This window comes from Stegostoma tigrinum, chromosome 6, assembly GCF_030684315.1.
Source record: "Stegostoma tigrinum isolate sSteTig4 chromosome 6, sSteTig4.hap1, whole genome shotgun sequence".
Classification (NCBI taxonomy): Eukaryota; Metazoa; Chordata; class Chondrichthyes; order Orectolobiformes; family Stegostomatidae; genus Stegostoma; species Stegostoma tigrinum.
Window position 1 is genome coordinate 107,046,122 of NC_081359.1, and position 23,891 is coordinate 107,070,012.

At 40.3% G+C, this 23,891-nt stretch overlaps 1 protein-coding gene across 3 annotated transcripts in view; it reads right to left on the reverse strand.

Moving 5' to 3' along the window:
* Nucleotides 1-7,821: 7,821 nt before the first annotated feature.
* emsy (EMSY transcriptional repressor, BRCA2 interacting) overlaps nt 7,822-23,891 on the reverse strand; it is a 97,488-nt gene continuing 81,418 nt past the window's right edge. For all 3 annotated transcript variants that reach the window (XM_059646838.1, XM_059646837.1, XM_048532647.1), the window contains 3 exons: nt 21,361-21,527; nt 16,785-17,192; nt 7,822-8,503 (listed from right to left, as the gene is read on the reverse strand). In XM_059646838.1, coding sequence (XP_059502821.1) covers nt 8,294-8,503; nt 16,785-17,192; nt 21,361-21,527 — 785 coding nt within the window. In that variant the 3' untranslated portion in view covers nt 7,822-8,293. The remainder of the gene's footprint in view (nt 8,504-16,784; nt 17,193-21,360; nt 21,528-23,891) is intronic.

Below are 23,891 nucleotides of genomic sequence, written 5' to 3' on the forward strand. Positions count from 1 at the left end.
TGCGGTAACCTAGGACACCCTCACTGTGAAATCACTGATCAATCCTAATTTACTGCAAAATCTCACATCCAATCTAAGCTGCTTGTTGGGTGTCTCCAGAACACCATGATCTGAGAAACCATCCTATAAACTCAAGATAACAAAGTGTGGAGCTGGATGAACACAGCAGGCCAAGCAGCATCTCAGGAGCACAAAAGCTGCTTGGCCTGCCGTGTTCATCCAGCTCCACACTTTGTTATCTTGGATTCTCCAGCATCTGCAGTTCCCATTATCACTCATCCTATAAACTCAGCTACTTTTGACCAAATGATTATCCCATTTGTAGAATATTAACTGAAATGGAGATTAAATTCCTCCACAATTACTGCCATGTCTTTCTCATAGGATCCCTTTATTACGGGCTTTATAATCCATCCTACCATGTGGCTAGTATAAGCAAACCTGTACTACTCCTACAAGTAAACTTGCCATTATCATTTCTCATTTGGAATTTGGAGGTTCAGGTGCATGTATGTTTAAAATCCCACAAACTAGTACAGAAAATAACCAAGAAAGCTAATGAAATGCTGGCCTTTATATCTCGAGGACTAGAGTATAAGGATTAAGAGGTTATGCTGCAGTTATACAAAACCCTGGTTCGATCTGTTGCAAATCTGGGCTATATTCGATAAATTCGTCTTTAAAGGAATACAACATAGGTTACAGGAATGATATCTGAACGTCAAGGATAGGTTGTGAGTAGAGGCTGTACGAATTAGGCCTGTTTTCTCTAAATTTAGAATGTTAAGGACTGATCTGATTGATGCCTTCAAGATACTGCCTGGAAAAAAGGCAGATAAAATATTAGCATTGGTTAGAGATTCTAGAACTAGGGGTCATAGTCTAAACACTATCCAAGACCATTCAGGCGAGGTGTTAAACATCTGAGTGTAGTAGCTGGAACCAGGTGGACATTGTGGACTACGAAATCCTTGACTGAGGTTGTTAACCTGGGCCAATCAGGGAGTCATGCCTGACCAATATAAACAGGGGATAGAATCTCCACAATTCAGGGGATTGACACCAAGCTGACTGGCACCAACCTGTGTACTGGGCACCAGTAAACAAGGGCGACTCGGTGAGGGGATAGTAGCCTCTGCGCAGTCATTTCACTTGGATCAATTTTTTTTTATGGAATATGGGCCAGAGGCAGGTACCTGGAGTTAGCCCACAGATCAGCATGATGTCACGGAATGGTGGAACAGGATTGAAGGGCTGAATAGCTTACTCCTGCTCCTATTTACCTAACTTACTTGCACATCCTGACGTCCTGAACTTAGGTCATCCCTGTCTATTTTGTAAATACAGTCGTCATTAAAAACCGAGCCACCATCCTATCCTTGCCTAGCTTCCTGTCCTTCCTAAATATCATGTACCTTCAACAATTAGGTCCTTATCCATATCATTCTGTTCCTCTGTTTGTAGGTACTGCCCAAAACGCTGAAGGCATTGAATATTTTCTGTTTTTATTTCAGAGTGCAGCAACTGTAGCATTTCGCTTTTGTGATGTGCTTGGATACTGGAATGAGATTGAAACAATGCAAACTCTTAATTGAAGAACTCAAAAAGCTGCCTGGCCAAAACTGTGGCCTGGTCAAGTTTGGTGAAATTAAGATTTCCAACTCTAATATTGAATGTTAACACAAATAAATATGCACCAACTGTACTATGCCTTATAGAAGTCACAGACACTGCCATGCATTGTCAGGTATACCATGAGAGCTGTCGGGGTATAATGTTTGATTTACCAGTAGACATTAAACTGTAGCACTAATTGGCAGCTAACAAACTTAACTAATGGTTTCAATGTTTAGTTAGTTCATTATGTTGCATTGAGGACCTGGGCCAACATTCTTGCAGGAAATGCCAAAGCTGCAAAGTACAAACATTGTCAGTTTGGTTCCTGCCCACCAATTACTCTCTACAAAGTTTTTTAATTGATGTTGTCCCAATTGTCCAAATTATTCACCCAGATGATTATGTGCTGTCAAAAGGATCAAGACTGAATTAATCCACTCATTAAATGATCCTTCAAGACAAAGGACATTGTTTAAATTTGTTGTAATGCTTTGTACCAATATCCCAAAAGCACTGAGCAGACAAAATCACTCGTATTTTGAAAGGGTTCAGAAGGAATTTAACGGGACGTTGCTGAGATTGGCAGGTTTGAGATATTAGTAAAGGCTACATAGGCTGGATGAGTTTCACTGGAGTGTAGGAAGTTGAGAGGTGACCTTACACAGGATTATAAATTCATGAGGGGTACAGATAAGGTGAATGGTGGGCGTGTTTTCCACAGGGTGGGGGATTTTAAAACTGGGGGTACATTTTTAAGGAGAGAGGAGAAAAAGCTTTAAAAACGACATGGGAGCAATTATTTTTCATAGAGTGTGATTCATGTGTGGAATGAACTTCCAGAGGAAGTAGTGGATGTGAGCACAGCTACAATGATGAAAAAGCATTTAGATAAGTACATGAATAATAAATTTTAAGAGGAACATTGGCCAAACATTTGCAGGCAGCACTAGTTGAGTTTGGAATTACGGTCAATGGACTGTTTAGACCAAAGGCAAGAAAAACAGAAGTTGCTGCAGAAGTTCAGGTGGTTCTGGCAGCATTTGTGAAGAGCAATCAGTTGATATTTCAGGTCCTGTGGCCCTTCCTTCACAGTTGTGAGGAAGGGTCACTAGGCCAGAAACGTTTACTCTGACTTCTCTTCACAGATGCTGCCAGATCTGCTGAGCTTCTACAGCAACTTCTGTTTATGCTTCTGATTTACAGCATCCTCAGTTCTTTCAGTTTTTATTTGGTTGGACCAAAGGGTCTGTGTCTGTGCTATATGACTGTATTACCTTATTTGCCTAACTTACAAGGAAATTTTACACTTCAAATCTGCAGATCATAGTCTAGATGGGGAGCAGATATGTTTTACATTCTCATGTTATATTACAGATAAAAGATACCTGTTCTCCCTTTTACCTGCTCCTATAACCAATTCCTAAATGGCTGCTGACTGATAAATTGCACTTTGGAATGACTAAATGTGCAACTGTTACTGTTAATAAAATGCAGACTTGAGTACTGTTGAAATAAAGACATCTTTTCAAAGCTTTTTTATGTTTTGCACTAATCAGCACATTCATGTGAATACCAGTGTAAAGAGGAACAATGTTTTGGGTGGCACTGTGGCTCAACATTTAGTGCCAGAGTTAGGGCATCAATCATTGAAGGCTGAGATCAGGATACATTTTGTCAGACTGCCAACGTTTGGGATTAATCGACCTCCAAAATTGATGGTTGCTCACCTACCTGATATAGTCCAAGGCGAGAGAGAGACATATTTCGACTTGTGGATGTGTGGACTGTTAGGAAATTAAACTGAGATCAAAGATCAATGACGTCTCTAAATGGTGGTGCAGGCATTCTTTTTGGGGCGGGAGGGGGGGGGGGGGGTCAGGGTGTCATAAAAGTCCTAGCTCAACTTCATTACTACGATATCCTGGGCCTGGAAATGATGATCTGGGTTTTTCCCGGTAGACAGGTCCAAGAACAGGATATTTCTCATGCACTGCATGATGAAAGAGGAAATCTATCAATATTGATTGGTTATGTGCACAGGGGAAGGGGCTGCCCTCAATTAACAAACATCTGACCTATGAACATAGTTTGACATAAGGGTGCAATTTTAAATATTGGTCAAATGAACTTTTCCTGTACTTACGAACAGCTACTTTACACTGTCTTGCACTGCGTTCCTACTTGCTTACAAATCAACTCGAGTATACATTCGGAAATGAAACTAGTTCACAATCCAGGAACTGCCTGTAAGTTCAGTAATGATAAAAATAAGGTAATTAATTTACCATCGCTCCATCTTTTATATTGAGACCCAAACTGAGATGACATTTCTTTAATTGTACAGAAGTGGTAAGATCCTAATGCTTGACTAGACATACCTCCAAGAATTAACTGGAACAGTATTTACTGCAAAGTGCTTTGTGGATACAGTTCAGAATTGTCTACTTTGGGTTTAGGACAGATATTGGGGTAAAGATTTTCCAGAGGTATTTTCCACCTCAACACCTAAAGAAGCAGTAGGAAATGTATAGCTGTCAATGACAACAACCCCACAGCCACTTAAAATACTGCAATCAGTTCTGGTCTCCCTGCTATTGTAAGGAAGTTGTTCAACTCAAAAAGGGTTTAGAAAAGATTTACAAAGATTAAGAACTGAAAGAACTGCAGATGCTGTAAATCAGAAACAAAAAACCGCATTTGCTGGAAAAGCAGAACTGAGGACAGTTTCTGGACCTGCAGCAGTAACTCTGATCTCTCTTCAAAGATGCTGCCAGACTTGCTGAGCTTTTCCAGCAGTTTTTGTTTCAGATTTATAAAGATGTTGCCAGAACTGGTGGGTTTGAAGTATAGGGGATGGCTGAATATGCTAGGACTTATTTCCCCTAAAGTGTCAAAGGTTGAAGGGTGACTTCATAGGAGGTTTATAAAATCATGAGGGGCATAGATAGGTGACTAACCAAGGTCTTCTTCCAAGAGTAGGGATGCCCAAAACTAGCAGGTATCAGTTTACAGTGAGAAGGGCAAGACTTAAAAGGGACCCGAGGGGCCACTTTTTCATGCAGAGGATGGTGTTTGCATGGAATGAGCTGCCAGAGGAAGTAGAAGAGGCAGGTACAATTACAACATTTAAAAGATGAACACGCAGGGAATACAGGGAAATGGACAACTTACAGACAGATGGGATTAGTTTAGAATGACATCATGGTTAGTATGGATGTGGTGGGCCAAAGGGACTGTTCCTGTTCTGTGAGGGAGGGGCTTTTGATGGAGTTTAAAGACCAGGTTGTCGAGAGAGAAAATTCTGAAGCCTTTGTGAAGTTCTGTGAAATAACGCCACTCACTCAGTTAACCATGTTTTCATGTCAAGTTTGAAGTGTGAGAATACAAGTTACATATACCCTTGCACAGTCCAAGTCTTTGGTTTGGTCCATGACTTTTGGGCGTTTGCTTAATTTTTTTTGTAATAAAATTAATTATTCCTTGTTATCCTAGAAACCTGGCTGAATTGTTTCTAATACTACAGTAGACACGATGTAAACTCATGTAACCTGCCATGTCATCGCCCTCATTAAACTTAAAATTGCTTACAAGCAGTAGAGTAGCACAACTGGAAAAGAATCAGAGCACATTTCCCCACTCACCCAGTCTCTGTCATTAGACATAGTATTCTTAATGTAGGAACTACATTCCATAATTGTCTCTCTTTCAACAAAAACCACAATCAGCAAATCAAAACACTTGCCTGATCTAGTAGCTGCCATTGTCTGCTCCTCCTAATGATAGCTAGTCACCCTTTCAGTTTCTACTCAACTCCAGGATGCTGGAATTTCCCCTGATCAGAATAATTACAAAATAAGGAATTTTAACCCACATATTGTGTCTATGTGAAGTAATTTTGCGGAATGTCCCTGATGTCACAGCAAGCCAGGCATATGCCAAAAGTAAAAATGTGCCAGAATACAGAAGTTTACGTGACTATATCTTATAAATCAAAATAAATACTTCAGGGAAAACACATACATCTACACATATATGGGCACGCACACATACCTTTATGCTAATTTGTTTAGTTGAGGAAAGGTTCAATTCTTGCATGTTTTAGACTTTTAAAAAAAAACTCAAACTGCTTACATGTAATGTGATAACCATACAATTACACCATACTTAGGCACTTCTGGAGTGCCAAGAGTGAATTAGCAGATTACCTGAAACAAGACTATTAAATATTGTATACTTACCTGCATTACAGGTACTATTAAAAGCACATCAGTAGAACTATTACAGGCCAGCATTTGCTTTCTATCAGGTAATGTTGATTTTATATCTATTACCTTTGCATCCAGTAACTGGTCACTGTAAGTTATAAGCAATGTAGCCAGCTGCAGTATTCACAGGGAAAGCAGAATTGTTTCAATAATCAGAACTGTAAGAAGTTTCCACGAAAAAACATTGACCTGCCTCTTTACTTTCAGACGTTGCCTGATTTGCATTTTTATCCATCATGTTTTACATTAATTTCCTACCCGAGGTTCTAGTGAAGGCATGATGACATTTCAGCAAACATGTCTTCCCCCTAGAACGGTTTCTATTGAAATAGGGACGTTAATTTATTTCATGCAAAGTAGTCACCTCCTCAAACTTTTCACTCTGTATAACCAACCACTTCACATGACTTTTGTAACAAAATTATAAAATTAATACTGCTGGACAATTGGGCAAATAACCCTGTAAGTTAACAATAGTGTGGAGCTGAAGGAAGACAGCAGGCCAGGCAGCACCCAAGGAGCAGGAAAGCTGACGCTTCTTCAGAAAAGAGGAAGGGGAAGGGGGCTCTGAAATAAATAGAGGAGGGGTGAGGAGGGGGAAGGTAGGTGGGATGGTGACAGGCGAGTGCAGGTAGGGAGTGGTGGGGATTGGTCAGTGAGGTGGGAGGAGTGGATAGATGGGAGAGAAAATGGACAAGTTGTGTCAGGTCAAGGAGGCAGGGATGAGAGGGAGGGTTGGTCATGGGATGAGGCTGGGGCGTGGGGAGTTTTTAAACACTGGTGAGTTCCATGTTTAGGCCATTTGCCTGTAGGCTCCCAAGACGGAATATGAGGTGCTGCTCCTCCAGTTTCCGGGAGGCGTTATTGTCACACTGGAGGCGGCCCAGGATGAACATGTCGTCCAGAGGTGGGAGGGGGAGTTGAAGCGTTTGAGACTGGAAGGACTCGTCGTTTGTTGCAAACCAAGCGCATGTGCTCTACAAAGCTGTCTCCAAGCCTCCGCTTGGTCTCCCCGATGTAGAGGTAGCCACACTGGGAGCAAATGCAGTAGACCACATTAGCGGATATGCAGGTGAACATCTGTCTGATGTGGAAGGCTTTTTTGTGTCCTTTGATAGAGGTGAGGTGGGAGGCGTAGGGGCAAGTGCAGTACTTCCTGCGATTGCAGGGAAAGGTATCGGGGGCAGTAGGTCTATGGGGAGGTGTGGAGCGGACGAGGAAGTCGCAGAGAGTTGCCCCCTCTACATTAGTGAGGCCGAGCAGAGTCTCAAAGGCTGTTTTGTAGAATGCCTACATTCTGCCTGCGACAAACAACAACACCTTCCAGTCGCGAACCACTTCGACTCCCTCTCCCACCTCCGAACAACATGTCCATCCTGGGCCTCCTCCAGGCTCACAATGATGCCACCTGGAATCCGGAGGAGCAGCACCCCATATACGACCTTGGGAGCCTACAACCCAATGGTCTCAATGTGGATTTTACTAGTTTCAAAGTCTCCCCACCCACCAGCCTCATCCAATGACCAACCCTCCCTCTCATCCCTGCCTCCTTGACCTGACACAACCTGTCCGTCTTCTCTTCCATCTATCTGCTCCTCCCACCTCACTGACCATTCTCCACCACTGCCTACCTGCATTCACCAATCACCATTCCAGCTACCTTCCTCCAGTCCCACCCCTCCTCTCTATTTATTTCAGAGCTCCCTTCCCCTCCCCCATTTCTGAACAGGGGTCCTGACCCGAAATGTCAGCTTTCCTGCTCCTCTGATGCTGCCTGGCCTGCTGTGTTCCTCCAGCTCCACACTTATCTGACTTCAGCATCAGCAGTTTTTACTATCCCTGTATGTTAACATCTTCCTGACAAAATTAGATCATGCAAAACTAGAACAATAGGTATAATTAGAAGTCTTAGATCTTCAGATAACTCACTTCAATGAGGTAAACTGCAGAGTTTTTTTTATTAATGGTACACATTTCCAAACTTGCCCCTCACCCCACCAAGAAGCATCTCATCTCAAATCCAGACCTGCTGCTATCACAGTACTGCGTGATCGCTGAAAGCAGTTGGCAGGCTCACAACAACGTGCCCAGATTCCTCGTGTTCCTTTGGGAATGCTGAGCAGAACATTCTTCATGATATGGCCAATTTTCACACACTGGTGAAAGGTCAAAACGTTGGAGCCTTCTCTAAATCATAAGGAAAAGGGTTTGTGTTTTACAAAAAAAAAGGACTTCCTCCACAAGATTCACTTTTAAAAGTCTAAATGTATACAGAACACTTTACATTTTTTTTAAAAAACAGTTTATGTACATATTTTTAAAAAACACACATGTCCAGACTCCTCGTAGAGAAATCTCTCCAGATTCTGAAGAATGTCTTGGTACAAGCTTTGCTTTTGCCCTTTATTGTTTCAATGTGACTGTCCTGTGGTGCTCTCTGTCAAATTGGGCTCTGTACCCTCTTCGTTACTACTGTCCACATCATGTTCCATGGCTGAATACTGTACAGACTCCTCATCGGCGATTCGCTGGCTGGTAAAGTTTGTGATGTCCAGCAGACCACTGGGTTCGACCACTACATTTGAGCTGGATTGACTAGGTATGGAATACTGAGGTATAGACTAGAAAAGAAAGAAAACAATCATAGAATCACAGATATTGCAACCTGGAAGGTGGACATTTCACCATTCTGTGTAGGTGCTGTCTTTCCAATTTCAATTATCCAACTTCAGCCTTTATTGAGCTCTTTTGAATAATATTACACGAAATAGCCACATGCTCTAATAAGCCTGTGCAGAAAATAGAAAACTATTTTAAAATTTGCCCCTTCGTTCATCTAGAATTAACCTTAAATTTATAAAGGAAATAATTGGTAACTATATCATGCCCATAATATGACAGTTTTTTTTACATTAACTTTTAAAGCAATGTGGTTCTATCAGAAACTAGCATTTAAATCTGATGGGAAGTCAGCTGTTGTGTACATGGAAGCTACAATAGAAGAGGTAATGGTAGACAAGCGATGGCACTTTAAGAACTAATACATTGTCTTTTGTTGTAGACTTTCTTCTAAAATACAAAAACCTTGCAAGGAAAGTGTTCCAACCTTGCAAATAAAAGAAATTGGGAACTGTATTCAATCAAAGAAAGGGCTATACAACATGATCAAACAAAGGCATGCTTGATGACTGGCAACATTTTAGAATTCTGCAAAGGAGGATGAAGAGAAAAGGTTAAGAATGGGAAACTAGAATGAGAGTTTATCAGCAAAGGACATAAAAATAGGCTGTGAAAGGTACGTAAAACCAAAATGATTAGAAAACAAAAAGTGGTTCTATTATGGGCAGTCAGATGAATTTATAACAGGGAATAAGCAAATAGCAAATAGACGTTCTGGGAGATGTTGGCACTGAGGTATAGTCAGTGGGTTAGTGACCAGAGGTCTAGCCCAATGCTCGAGGCACTTCAAATCGTATCAGATTTACTGAATCTAGAATTCAAAGCTAGTTTTTGTGATGACGGCTGTGAAACTATAACCAATTGGAGAAAAAAAAACTCTTTGTTCACTAATAAAGGAAACAAATTTGCAATCCTTACCTGGTCCGGCCTACATGTGACTCAAGGCCCACAATAATAATGTTGACTTTTAACAAGAGCAACAACAGATGTGACAACAAATGCTTGCCTTGCAAGTGATGCCCAAACGTTGTGAAACAATAAAGTAAGCAAGTAAATAAATAAATACTAAGTGTCTGACTTCATGGACGAGAATTTAAACAATCTCCCAGAAATAACGGAGAATCAATGGAAATGAGGAGCATCAAGATATTACCATTTTAAAAGGAAAAGTACCAGAGAAATTCAAGCTGATTTAGAAACAGAAGGTGCATTAGTGATCATTCCACAAAGTTCTATGGACTCTGGAATGGCTTCCGCTGACTGGATGACAAATATAACTTCAGTATGTAAGAAAGGATGGAAAGAAACAGGTTAACTGCAGACCCGGTAGCTTAACATCTCTTATTGAGAAAATGCTAAAATCTATAATAAAGGATGGGATAACAGGACACTTTGAAAATAATGGTACAATTAGCCAATATGGATCTATGAAAGAAAAATTATGTTTAATATATCTGTTTTGAGTTTTTTGAGGACATAACTAGCAGAAGAGATAAAAGGAACAAGATAATATGTCGTATATTTAAATTTCCAGAAAGCTTTTGCTAAAGTTCCACACAAAAGGTCAGTAAACAAAATTACAGCACATGGAATTGAGGGGAGTATAATAGCATGGACTGAGATTAATGGACAGAAAACAGTAAGTTAAGAATAAGTGGCTAATAGGATACTGCAAGGATTAGTACTTGGACCCCAATCATTCTAGTGATTTGGATGTAGGGATTAAGTGCAATATTTGCAAGGTTTGTAGCTGACACCAAATGAAGCAGGAGTTTCGAGCGAGGAAGATGCACAGATGCTTCGAGGGGATATAGAAAGACTAAGTGAGTAGGCAATATGGTATACAAAGAGGAGAAATGTGTGGTTATCCACTTGAGTGGGGGCAGGGGGGCACTAGTAAATATGGAATACTACTTAAATAATGAGAAACTGGGAAAGGGCTTATGAGTCCTTGTACATGAAATCAATAAGTCAACATGCAAGTACAGTCAGCAATTAAGACAGCAAATATTATGCTGTGTTTATTACAAGAGAACTTGAGTAAAGTTATGCTATGTCAATTAACAGTCTTGTTAAGACCACACATAGTATTTGTCACTTTACCAAAGGAAAGAGACACTTTACACAATGAAGCAGTGCTATGAAGGTTCACCCAACTAATTCCTGGAGTAAACAGACTGTAAGGAAAGATTAAACTCCTTTGTTCTTCAAGCAGTGGTTGTAGGAGGTTTAAGCACACAGCTGATGGGGCAGTTAAGGCTCTAGTTCAACATTCTAACTAAAAAACAAATGAAACATTCCTTCAACGTCACTGAGAGGTGAGACTGTGTGCCAAAGCATCTAGAGTCGGGCTTAGACCTCCCCACACTTACGATTCAAGAGACAAAGATGCTACTGCAGAGTCAATGCTGACGTGTTTCCTTGTAAACTTATTTATCAATCAGTAAATATTGTTCAGCACCTACTCTGCTAGATTTCAAAACCATTAATGCTCATTGCTCCGAAAAAGATTCCAAATGTTCGAATGGCTCCTCAGTTATACCCTTTAGTTTCTGGAATAATTCTGTTGAATTTTTGAAATAGCCAGTGTTCAGCCATTAACTGGAATCAAATCTATGAAACTGGATATGACAATTACAGCTATTATTAAAATAATGCACATGATAATTCATCTTTCCCCACAATAAACCATTTGTGCTGATCTTTGGAAAGCTACAACTAATATCTGTGACAGTCTCTAATTGCTAAGCAAAATGTAAAAATCATACTACATCAAAATGCATTGTAGTACTTGAAATGAAGCTATTCAAATCAACAGGAAGGCTTATCATGCTAGAAATTAAGTTTAGAAAGGAATATCTATAAAGAATTGGCCACACAAGACTAAGCTGGAGTTTCAAACTGAACAAAAATGGAGGGAAGCTTGTACCAATTTCAGATTCTTACGAAACACCAGTTACGCCAGCTCCTGATGAATTTTCATCAATCTGAAATGTTAACTTCGCTTCTCTCACTTCAGATACTGTTTGACCTGTTGCATATTTTCAATACTTTCTATTTTATACCAGTTTGATTTAGTTATACAACAGATCTCTATTTCAATACCATACCGTTACTATGATACAAATCTCCCTTTGGTTTATTAGTTCAACAAGTATCTTGTAGAGCTGACAGGTTAGCCATACAAGTATACTCCTGAGATAGTTCTGAAGTAACCATATCCTGTCAGTCTGTGCTGTTTTCTACTTTCACATCACACTTTACAATTAAAGTAAAACCTGACAATTTAGTAACACCTGACAATGTAGGAATAACACAACATTTTTCTAGTCAATTTTTGAAAATCATTTTCCTAGCGAAGACAATTAATTATTGTAAGAACTGGAGGGTCACTGGACCCAAAATGTTAACTCTGTTTTCTCCTCCACAGATGCTGCCAAACCTGCTGAGCTTTTCCAGCAACTATGTTTTTGTTTCCAATTATTGTAAAGATTGTCTAAGTGAACTAACCAGGACATCAACCCTTTCCCTTCCTACAGTACAAGGGAATTTTTAACCTTGGTTTGTATGTTATAGACTCACACAGATACTAAAATAAGAAATTAGTTAGAAATCCCTCCAATATAAATACTTCTAGCTAATGGCCAAAGTGGCCTTAAATCATACACCCCTGAATACCAGTAGTCTATTCACAAGAATGGTTCCAGAGCTGATGAACTTAACCTAATTGGAGCAGACAGCACTGTTTCCTTTGCAGGGGGGAAAAAAAAAGTGGAGAGGAGATTCAACAGATGCGCTGAAAATCGTTAATGATCGGCACAAAGTAGACACAAAAAACAAAATCAGATTATTGGAAAAACTCAGCAGGTCTTGCAGCATTTACACAAAGAAAGCAGAGTTAGCATTTCAGATCCAGTGAATCTTTCATAACTATCTAGACCCGAAAGGTTGACTCTTCACAGATGCTGCCAGATCTAGAGTTTTTCCAGCAACTTCTCATGTTGTTTCTGATTTCCAGCATCTGCAATTCTTTGTTTTATTTGTTTAGTAAATATGAAGAATCTGCTCCTATGCATGAAAGGAATGAGGAAAAGAGGCACAAATGTCGTCATTGGTAAAAGAAGCAAAGTGACACAAGGAAAAATATTTTCATGCAGCAAGCAATTAAAAATCTGGAATATAATGCTTGAGAGTGTTTTCTTGCATTTAGACAGTTATCTAAAAATGAAGAATGTGCAGGGCTACAGGGAGTAGATGGGAGATTAGCACTTAATAAGTTAGTCACTTGGAGAGTCAGTGCAAACATGATGCGCAAATTGGCTGCTTCTGCACTGTGATGATTCTGTGATTCAACCAATGGAAACATCAGAACCAAGCTTAACCTTGTCCACAGTTGCTACACTTTCACGTCCTTATCCTGTGGAAGCTGCATTTTAGCCATCAGGAGGGGGCTGACAGATTTCTTCCTCCATAACATGGGCTTTGAGACTACGCAAGAACAGTTAATTCATTGACCAGTCATCAATCCTGGTACCTACATGCAAACAATGGTTCTGCTGCTCACTAAGTGGTTTAATTAACTTAGTTGGAGGGCAGAGTCTGAGATGCAAGACATGCTGTAACTCTTCCCACGTCCATAAAATAAATATGTTTTGGGCTTTTTGTTATCCTGCTTAACCCTAGCCATGTAATGCCCACTTTGAAAGTGGGAACATTTGCTCACAAATATTCAATTTTAATTGACAGAAATTTATCTTCTCAGCCAGACTTTGGAAAAAAGGCGCATAACAGATTGTGTTGACAATTGAGCGTAAAACCATGAGACAAGAAGGACTAGCGAAAATATTGGTAGATCCTAGGGTTGGAGGACAATCAGACGAATAAACTGATCTGCGAGACCAGCGAGGCAAAATATGTTACAACTTCTGAAAATTTTTTTTGTCTGATGCAGATTACAGAAAAGCAAGTTTTGTTTCTGACTGTAATCTAAGACCAGTGTTTGCAGAGGGTTGGGGGAAGAGGGAGGGAGTACAAGCACTTACAACTGCTTCTGGATTGAAATGTCTCTCTGGTACTATTTTCGCAAAAATCATGGTTGAATCTGTCTGTCGTCTCAGAGCATTTCTTTTTTGGTACAGTTGACACATGACAGGACAAAGTGCCTGTGTGTTGCCCACATTTCCAGGCTATGTTTAGATTTTAACCAGATACACCTGCTTACCTGAATAAGAATATCTGCAGAAATTTCATTCGACTTCTCATGTTAAATTCTGAATTTGAATAAAATGATTTTACTAGCCTTTCCAGATCCCTCGACTTCCCTAGGTGGAAGCATCTTCTCTGGGGGCTGTTAGTTCAGTTGTTCTTCTGGTACAGGGGCCAGAGCTGGTTTCTAGAACAGATTGGAAGGGGCTGACTGCAGTGAGCTTACTTGTTGTGCTGTGGGCTTCTTCTCTTTGCTAGCATCTACGCTAGAGGCTTCCTCAATCTTCCTGACTTGGGCCTCCATTATGGAAATCTCTAAAAAGTCAGTTTCCATTGACTTTTTGGAAGATTGCAGCATGTAATAGTTTGCTGCCATTACTGAACTCTTTGAGCTGATACTGGCCATTTTCGTGATGGTAGTGGCTTGGTAATTTCCAAAGATTATTTGGTGACTGTTGTTCATTGCATTTTGATGGATGGTTGTGCCTGCCAATATTAACAGAAGCCCTACTGTAACCATTAAATGACAACGGGAGAATACAGTAGAACATTCTGGGATGGATTTAAAAGTTACTCTGAATCAGAACAGTTCTGAGGACGGTCTACAACTAAATATTTTTTATCTTTTGTCTGGGTGTTGCTGAATTATAGCATTTTCTGTTTTTATTTCAGTTTCCATCATTTGAAGTTTTATGATTGCTCTCTATGTCTGAAATAGAAAATACCTGGAATGTCACAGTAGGCTGATCTAGGGATTGTGCCCTCCACCCCAAAAAACCTCAGTCTTCCACCGATGGATTAGTTCTAATTCCACTGAACGTCAAACTGAGTCATACAGACCAGGAAATTTCTAGCTTCGTTTCCTTTAAATACTGAGCAAATGGATCTTTGGGCAGATTAGCAGTAGACAGTCTGAAGTCGGCCATGGTACTGTATGTAATATAGAGAGGTTTAATAAATACCGCTCATTCCTTACTGTTACAATGACCATTCCTGAAAACAGCAAGTACACAGGTAGTCAATGAATACAGGATTAAGCTTGGCTGTGATGCGGTCCACATTCAAACAACTTTTCAGCATTTTGATTGAGCTGACACCTGAAGGCTGGACACCTTGCAAAACCCAACAGGGTAGTCAGGATCCAGGAAACCAAGGTTGAGCATGGAGTGCAGGGAAAGAAAGTTAGCGGCAGAAGAAATGAGAGCGAAAATTTGCAATGCTTCTGAATAAAACCTTAAAATTGTAGTACTTATAAATTAGGCTGGCTAATATAGAAACATGCCCTTATACTTTGCCCTCTGGAAATATTAATTAAAAAGAATTCATAAATTTGACCTGCTGTACCAGCAATAGTGGCTAAAATACAGTTTGATTCCTCTGTGTAAAAATGCTAGGAAAGTGTAAAATGGTTTCAAACAAGACAAACATTTGCCAGCCTATTTGCTGCAAAATTAGTTATTTTAATTCCTTTATTGAGCATCATTCTCTGCGCCAACCTTCTCCAGTATGGTCACTGCACTGACAATTCCAACCGCCAAGGCCTCAGAATGGGTGGCCCAAGAAAAGAGAAATTTTCACAGTGGTGTAGCATGAGATACCTTTGAGACATCAGTCAAGGTAGAATGTCAAAGCAGACTAGAATCCAGAGATAAAAGACCAGTTTTCAATCGAATGAACTGCAGCAATTTGCAGGCTAGGGAGTAAGATCAAGGGGCATTATTATAACTGAGTACTGAAACAAGCTATTCAGCTCAATGGATTGATGTCAGATCTTTTCTGTTCCAAATGAGCTTCCTCTCACCAACTTTCCAACTAATCTGACCAGCTTATCCCTCCATTCCTTTCCTTTTTTCCTGCTTCTCCTTAAATATCTCAACGATATTAACCCACTGTGGAATGCTAGGTGCGAACACTCCATCCAATCTATATTTTGCATATGACGACAGAGTTCTAAACTTATATAAAAGATGGTCCTTTTAGTTTTGCCTCCAAGTTATTGCACTGTGAAGGATAATACTATCCCAAGTGCACTTCATCTACCGTTGACACCACAATTTTACCCAAGGGGGTCTGGCAATGCTCATGCTGCATCTGAAATTAATGAACATTCTGGTATGTTTTAAACAAGAATGAGGGGTGAAATGCTGAGCAAATTAATGCAACATGCAAAGACCAAGTGAATTCAACAGCCACAGACTTTGAGGTGGAACAGAGTGACAAAATTTAGAACTGGAACTAAGACAGCAAATGACAAATCCAGGAGAAATCTCCTTCAAGACAAAGGGTTGCAAATACAAGGTCACAGGAACCAGTCACAAGGAAGTGAAGTACAACAGAACATCAAAACAAAATCAAGGGGTGTAGAATAAAAAGGTAAGACTTATCTCTGGCCAACTAAATGTCATACAAACCATTTTGAGAAGGGACCAGCATGTTGATGCTACACAATTAGTAAAAAAGTACTGAGAGTAAGTTATTTACAGTGACTTTTAGCAATCAATAATTTAAATGTATTCTAATTTTAGATCTGTTAAAACATGTTTACCAGAAAATTCTGTACATAAAAACATGCATTGATCAAGTTACCTAATAAAAGAACTAATGAAACATACTTAATGTACAAACTGAAGAACTTTAATTTGTAAGTAAACTTATAGGCGTCCAATTCTGTTGATAGCAAGTTAGTAATTTCAGGTTTGCTACACAGCGTCAGACTCCTGATTTGGAGTGGGAATGGGGAGATCAGTGAAGTTTCCAGCCACTGATCATTATCCACTAGGAAGGAAGGGGCATAAAGAGTTGGGTTAGAACAGACAAATACATATTATGAGCATTTATGGCAATCAAGTCCAAATCACTTCAGAAAATTCCAGTGAACACATCACTAATCTTTAATATTAATTCAATCATCAATTTAGTGCACACTGACTATTACTCATGCTAAGCTATCTTTAGTACACGGTAATAAGAAAAAAAGCCTGTTGAAACTGCTGACAGGTGTTTATGCAACATTATTACCTGGCCTGGAAGAGGTTGTTCTGATGAGACAGCCTGCTGTTTTATGATGAGCTGGGTCTTATCTGGGTGATGCTGCAGATGTGTGGGGGGTGGCAACTGTGGCTTCTGTTGTGCTTGATGTGTTAGTTTTGGAAGTTGTGGCTGTTGCGCTTTTACTGCGATCACTTGCAGCATGGTTGGTTGTGTCTGGGTTGTTGCTGGAGACTTAGTCTGTGTCACTTCCTGCTGTTGTTGTTGTTTCGCTTGAGGCTGGGAGGAGGATGATGGTAGCGAACTGCTGGATCTGTAGAAGAGGCCTGTTTGTGGATCCAACGTGTCACCCTCCTCTACTTCACTTTCTTCAGCTTCAGAGTCATCTTGCTTGGCAACAGCACCCTGACCAGTGGCTGCTTGTAATTTTATCGGGATCTGGATGCAGATTTTAGGAATCAAGCAACAAAATTAATGCAAGACATGTGTGAACTCAATAGTTTGAAGTTTCTCAAGCTTGTGAGAGAAAACTGATCATATTGGAGGGAAGATACCATGCACAAAACTTTTGGTGAGATAATAAAAATTCCAACTGTATTGAAATCTCTGAACTCAAAATGTAGGTTCTAATCCCGCTCCAAGAATTAGGTACATGATCTAGACTAACTCGTAGCCATGCAGTACTGAAGACAGATGCAAACTCAAGGTGTGCCATCCTTCAAGTGAGACATTTAAATAAAGCCATGTCTGCTTCAAACAGTTGGGGTGATCTTAAAAGATCCTATAGCAGTATTGAGGAACAGTGTCACAAAGATCTATGACACAGGAAAAGATTCTGTGGCCCGTCGGGTCAGTGCTGGCCACAAACAACCACCTAACTATTCTTTTAGCACTCAGCCCATACCCTTCCAAGCCTTGACATTGCAAGTGCACTTTTAAATACCTAAACATTATGAGGATTTCTACCTCTATCACACTTAAGGCACAGGGTTCCAGATTCACACCAATCTATAGGTTACAAAGGTTTTCCTCACATCTCTAAATTTCCTGTCCCCTACTTAAAACTATGCAATGGTCATCAATCTATCCATCGAGAAGAAAAGTCCCCTCCTGTCTGCCTACATATGCCTTGCAATTTTATACATCTCAAATGTTCCACCCTCTCCATCTCCTCTGCTCGAAGGAAAACAATCCCAGTCTGTCCAATCTCTCTTCATAACCTGATAGCCTCCACCACAGACAACCTCCTGGCAAATCGCCTCTGCATCCTCACCAGTGCTATCACATCCATCCTATAATGTGGATTCCAGATCTGCAAGTGATACACTAACAGTGGCCTAACCAACATCTTATACTGTTCCAGCATAGCCTTCAAGTTTGACTAACCTTATGAAAATACATCCTCCACACTCAACAAATTGTGTGGCCATTTGTCAGATCCCTTGCACAACGAACTTAGTATTTCACACATGACAAGTTACAACATTTCAAGGAGTCTATTTGCATGTGTAGCACTGATGTTTCCGAAGTATATAAAAATAAGCACCAAGGCATCTTGTAAAAATACAGTTAGAGTTAACAGGAACTGCAGATGCTGGGGAATCTGAGATAACAAAGTGTGGAGCTGATGAACACAGCAGGCCAAGCAGCATCTTGGGAGCACAAAAGCTGACGTTTTGGGCCTAGGCCCTTCATCAGAAAAATAACGTTACAGTTGGTTTTAAGACTTGAGTGAGACATCTTTTATAACCTTTGCGAAATAGGAATTACTGAAATCAACTGCCTCTCAAATATTTGGATTAAATTTCATCTTTAATGCTTATTAGTCTCAAGAATAATGTAATGAAACTGACAACTTTAAGTCACGTTATATTTGTGACAGCAAAGATGCCACTCAACCCTGTCATGCTGCACCAGCTCCTAAATGAAGAAATCTTTTCGTTCTCAATGCCTGCCTTCTCCCCATTAACACTACACATTCTTCCTTTCGAGATAATGTAATTACCTACTAATGCTTCAGCTGACTTCACTACAGACTCAGGGAAGCGTTCTAGACCTAACTACTCACTGATTGAAAAGCTTTTTCTACCCCCATATCATTTTTGCTTAAACCTGTACCCTCACATTTCTGATCAGTTCCCAAAAGTGGGAACAGTAGCTCCCTATTGACTCAGTCTGACCTCATGATTTTGAGCACCTCGAGAAAATCTTCTCTCAGCCTTCTTTTATCTATAGAAAAGAGTCCAAACTTCTCCAATCTATCCTCGTAACTGAAGTTCCTCTTATATGGGCCCATTCTTGTGAATCTTTTCTGCGTAACACGACAGATTCCCTTCCCCGAATGACACTAGTGAACTAACAGGCCTCCAGCAATGTTCATGGCTCTCTCACCTGAGAGGTTCATAAATTCAATTTTACAATTCACCGTGGGTGATCAGAGTACACAGAGTGGGTGAAAACGGGTAGAGGAGAGGGATGATGATTTTTACCAAAACAAAAAGAAACAAAACATTCAGATCTCAGGCTCTGCCCCATTGGAGATACAAAGTTGAACAACTTCGGTGTACACACAACATGCTACTTATAGCATCGCCAGACATGCGGAGGACATTTACAGGCAATAAAACCATAGAAAGGGAAAACTGGGGGAAGGAAATAAAGCAAAATAGGAATGTTTGATGTGACAGTAGTGAATGGCATACTGACAAAAATAATTGCGCAGATTTTCAAAGTAGTTCCTTAATTTCAAGGCAACAGCTCTTAAACAGGCTAAATGATTAAGGAATCTAAATGGGTGTATGCTTGCTGCCTCATTAAGTTTTATTGATGTTTGAGATAGGATTCACACTATAAAAATCAAGCAGATTGTCAGTTCAATTAGTAACACTATGAGCATACATGGATATGTTTTCATGTATGCTCACATTCCTTCGTTACAAACAGCGTTTCACAAAATATAGATCATTTGTGCATTCTAACCTGTGCAAACAAGTGTATATAAAGGGCAAGTAAAGTTATGTAACCTTTCGATGTGTATCCAATTCCTTATACTGTGCAGTCTCATTCAATACCCTTCGGAACTTAAGCAAGACAACAAGAAAATTCTGTGATCAATTTCAGGAAATACCCTGGGAAATTCTGACTGATTTCTGTATAACCTTGATTAAACAAGTTCTATAAGTATGGGAAGTCAAATCAAACTTAGTTAACTCAGCCACATTAGGGGCATTTAAACAGTCCTTGGATAGGCATATGGATGATGATGCGATAGTGTAGGGGGGTGGGCTTAGATTAGTTCACAGGTCAGCGCAACATCGAGGGCCAAAGGGCCTGTTCTGCGCTGTACTGTTCCATGTTTTATGTTCTAAATTGACCAACTTAGCAGATAACCCTCTGCAAGAAAATGGAGCTACAATTTCCAAATTACTTGTAATGGCATTGGAAGCATGGGTGACTGCTTTGAATCTATTAGCTCAACTGTCCCTTCGTCAATGCACTGTACTTTTCTGCGCTGCCAGCAAAGTCACGAAGAACATACTGAAATACAGCAATAGCCCAGCAAGCCAAAACTGCATCTCAAAAAGGATTACTGCCATAACAGTAACCACGCAACACTGTTGCTTCTTAAATTTTCTCAATCAATTTTCACTCATCATGCTGTCAAGAACACAAAAATACCAAGTGTCCTCTGATGCTTCACCTAAGCGATCAATTATTCTGCCTTAGATTCAATGGTGGGGTCAAGTCTTTGGGTGTGCCTCCCCTCATCACTCTTGCGGATATCAGGTGAGAACATGTTGACCAGCAGTTAGAAGTGGAAATCTAGCTAATTTACCCCTCTATCACAGGAAATACTTTAGCAATTAACTGTCTTAAGTCTTCAAAGCCAACAACCCCCATGTACCAACTGTTGCAGAAGCTAAAATAACTGCACAGAGGCTGATATCTTATCAACAAGTCACCCAATTGGAACTAGCTGAATGGACACCATAGATCAGTTTGGGCTTAAGAGACCGTTTCCGTGCTGTATTGCTCTGACTCTATTTACACGTGCTCAGTAAATGGGCTCTGATCAGCTAGCTCAGAGCCAGTCCCTAAAATGAAGAGACTCTGAGACTCCTGTTTATATCTGTCAGCCAGGGCACCTTGATTGGCACAAGCTGACAACCCTAATCAACGATTCAATTCAATAAGATTCACCTGACCCTCATTCCAATCTCTAGAGGTTACAAAAAGAGATCACCGGAGCTGATTGTCCAGAGGCCAAAGTGCTCAACTCTCCTGTGAACTGCCCACATCTGTATTTGGCAGCAATTTTTGGTCAACTCCTTGGAGCCTAGGGTAATCCTCAACATTTTAGCATTTCAGGCATCTTTTAATTGTTCTTGCACCAGGAGCAGTGTTCATAGTACTAGTGGAGGGTGTGAAAGCAGAACACCAAACTCCAGTGCTATTATGGCATTTTGGTATTTACAAACTTTGATCCTCCAGCCAAAGAAGTTGCCTCTGTTAGAACTAACAAGTGTCCTATTTAATAATGTAACTTTCTAGGCAATCTCATCGACAGTACTATTTGTAAAAGCATTGTCTATAGCCAAGTAATTACCTGCTGAAAAATGTGTGTGACTGCGATTGCTGAGGAAACTGGAACTGATTTCATCGCTGCAGGAGACTGTGCTGTCTGCTGCTGTTGACTGCTTGGTAATAACGATGTCAGTGCTACTTCAGCAGAACAGATGCTTGAACCAGAAACTGCTGGTTTGATACTTTTCCCTGCATTAGAAATGATTATTAATAGAAATATACACAAGAGCTGAACAATAAAACTATACAGAATAAGTAGGGCTGTCAAAATGAAAGTCCTGGTACTAAAACAAAATTAGTACTTTCATTTCACACCACCCTTCCCTCTCTTTTTGAGGTGAGAAGTCCCTCCCCTTGTCAACATGACATTGCTGACAGGTTGAATTCACAAATGGGTATGGGGTCAAACAGCTTCCAGCTTGCTTCTACTTTTATTATTTTTTTTAAAAAATCACCGGCTGCCATTCATTTTTAAATTGAGTTGACAAAAGTGATACCTTTTCAAAGCTAAGGACCACCAAACACGTTGCCACTCCTAGCATCATTTCCAACATCAGTACCAATCATATGCCTTCAAAACAGTCTTCAGATACCACAATTATTTCATTTCTACATTTCATTGGTTGGCTTCTCAGACAAATGCATTTTGCTGGTTTCCAACTCAAAACTCTTAACTCAGAATTTTCATTTTTAGCCCCTCATTAGTCAAGTGGTAATCTGCAGGAATTTAGTACAGAAAAGGTAGTTAACTACTGCATAGGGTGGTGCTGGGCATTTGAAATCACGACCTGGTTTTGAATTGAACAATAAGCTTCAGACCAGAAAGGTAGGACTCTGAGAATATACCAGAATCTGTGTTGTACTGGTTGTTGCAGTCAGAAGGACAGAAGAATGCATAGAAAGACAAAGGGGCTGCAGTTTCGAAAAGACAGAGTTGTAGAGGTATGCTGTGCAGAAACAGCCGGTTTGGCCTAACTCATCCATACCCAACTAATCCCATTTCCCTCTAAACCTTTACTATCTATATACTTGTCGCAATGTCTTTTAACTGTTGTAATTGTACCAACTCTACCACTTCCTCTGGCATTTAAAATATTCGCAAAGATCTGCAGCTCAGGTTGAGGATAAGGTTGTTGCCTAGTTCACCCAGCTGACTTGTTTTTGTTTAGACGTTTTGTCACCACGCTAGATGACATCATCACAGGAACCTCCGATGAAGCAATGTTATTCTACTCTGCTTGGAATATACTTTATACTGTCCTGTCCATTATGGTGAGCGCAGTCATTTCCGGTTTTGATCTGTACGCGTTTATATATGGGGTCCAAATCTATGTTTGTTGATTGAAGTATGGTTGGAGAACCATACCTCTAGGAATTTCCGTGTGTGACTATGTTTGGCTTTGGCTACTATGGTTACTTTGTCCCAGTTAAACTGATGGCCTTCATTGTCTGAATGTACAGATATTAAGGAAAGTTCATCGTGCTGTTTGGCTGCTAGCTGATGTTCGTGTGTTCTGATGGCTAGTTTCCTTCCCATCTGTCTGATGTAATGTTTGTGGCAGTCATTGCATGGTATGGCACATTCGTTTTGCACGTTGTGGGAATGGAGTCTTTAATCCTTGTAAGTGTTTGTCGTAGAGCAGCTGTTGGCTTGTGGGCGACCATGATTCCTAGTGATTTTAGGAGTCTTGCTGTCAGTTCCGACATGCTCCTGACGTAGGGAAGTGTGGTGAGTGTGTTAGATCGTACTGCGTCTTCCTGTTGTCTGTTATTTAGGCATCTGTGGATGAAGTTGCGGGGATATCCATTTAAAGCAAGGAACTTGCAAAAGTGTTGTTCTTCTTCCTGGTATAATTCTGGAGTGTTGCAGTGTGTCCTGGCCCATTTAAATAGTGTCCTAATGCAGCTTTGTTTGTGGACGCTGGGGATTTGATCTGCATGGGCTGCTTTTCTGTATTGTGAGGTTTGGAACTCCCTGTTTGTCAGTCGTTCTACCTTAACATCTGGAAATGGAAGGTGATTGTTGTTTTTTCTTCCCTTGTGAATACACTGTTGTTGAGGGGATGGTCTCTTCTAATCTGTTGTGTTTAATAATGACAAATGTGTCAACTACGTATCAGATCCACAGTTTAAGTTGAATGTGGGGGGGGGGGGGGGGGGGGGTGTCATGTGTTCTAGTCTTTGCATGACTGCTTCTGCAAGGAGTCCTGAGATGGGTGATCCCCTTGGTGTACCAATGATCAGTTTGTATATCTGACCATTAAAAGATGAATAAGTGTGTGGTGAGGTAGTGGTCTAGTAAATTAAGTATGTAGTCCTTGCTGATGCAATTGTTGGTCTGCGTTGCTGTTTCCTCTAGTAAATGTGGCCACTGTTTTGTTGGCTAGTGGGACGTTGAATGATTTGAATAAAGCTGTGACATCAAAGGTCCCCATAATCTTGTCATCGCTGATTCTTATGTCCTTGACAGTATTGAGGAAATCTTGGGTTGAGTGGATAGAATGAGTGATCCGTCTAATAGGTGTTGCAATCTCTGTCGTAGATTCTTGGCCA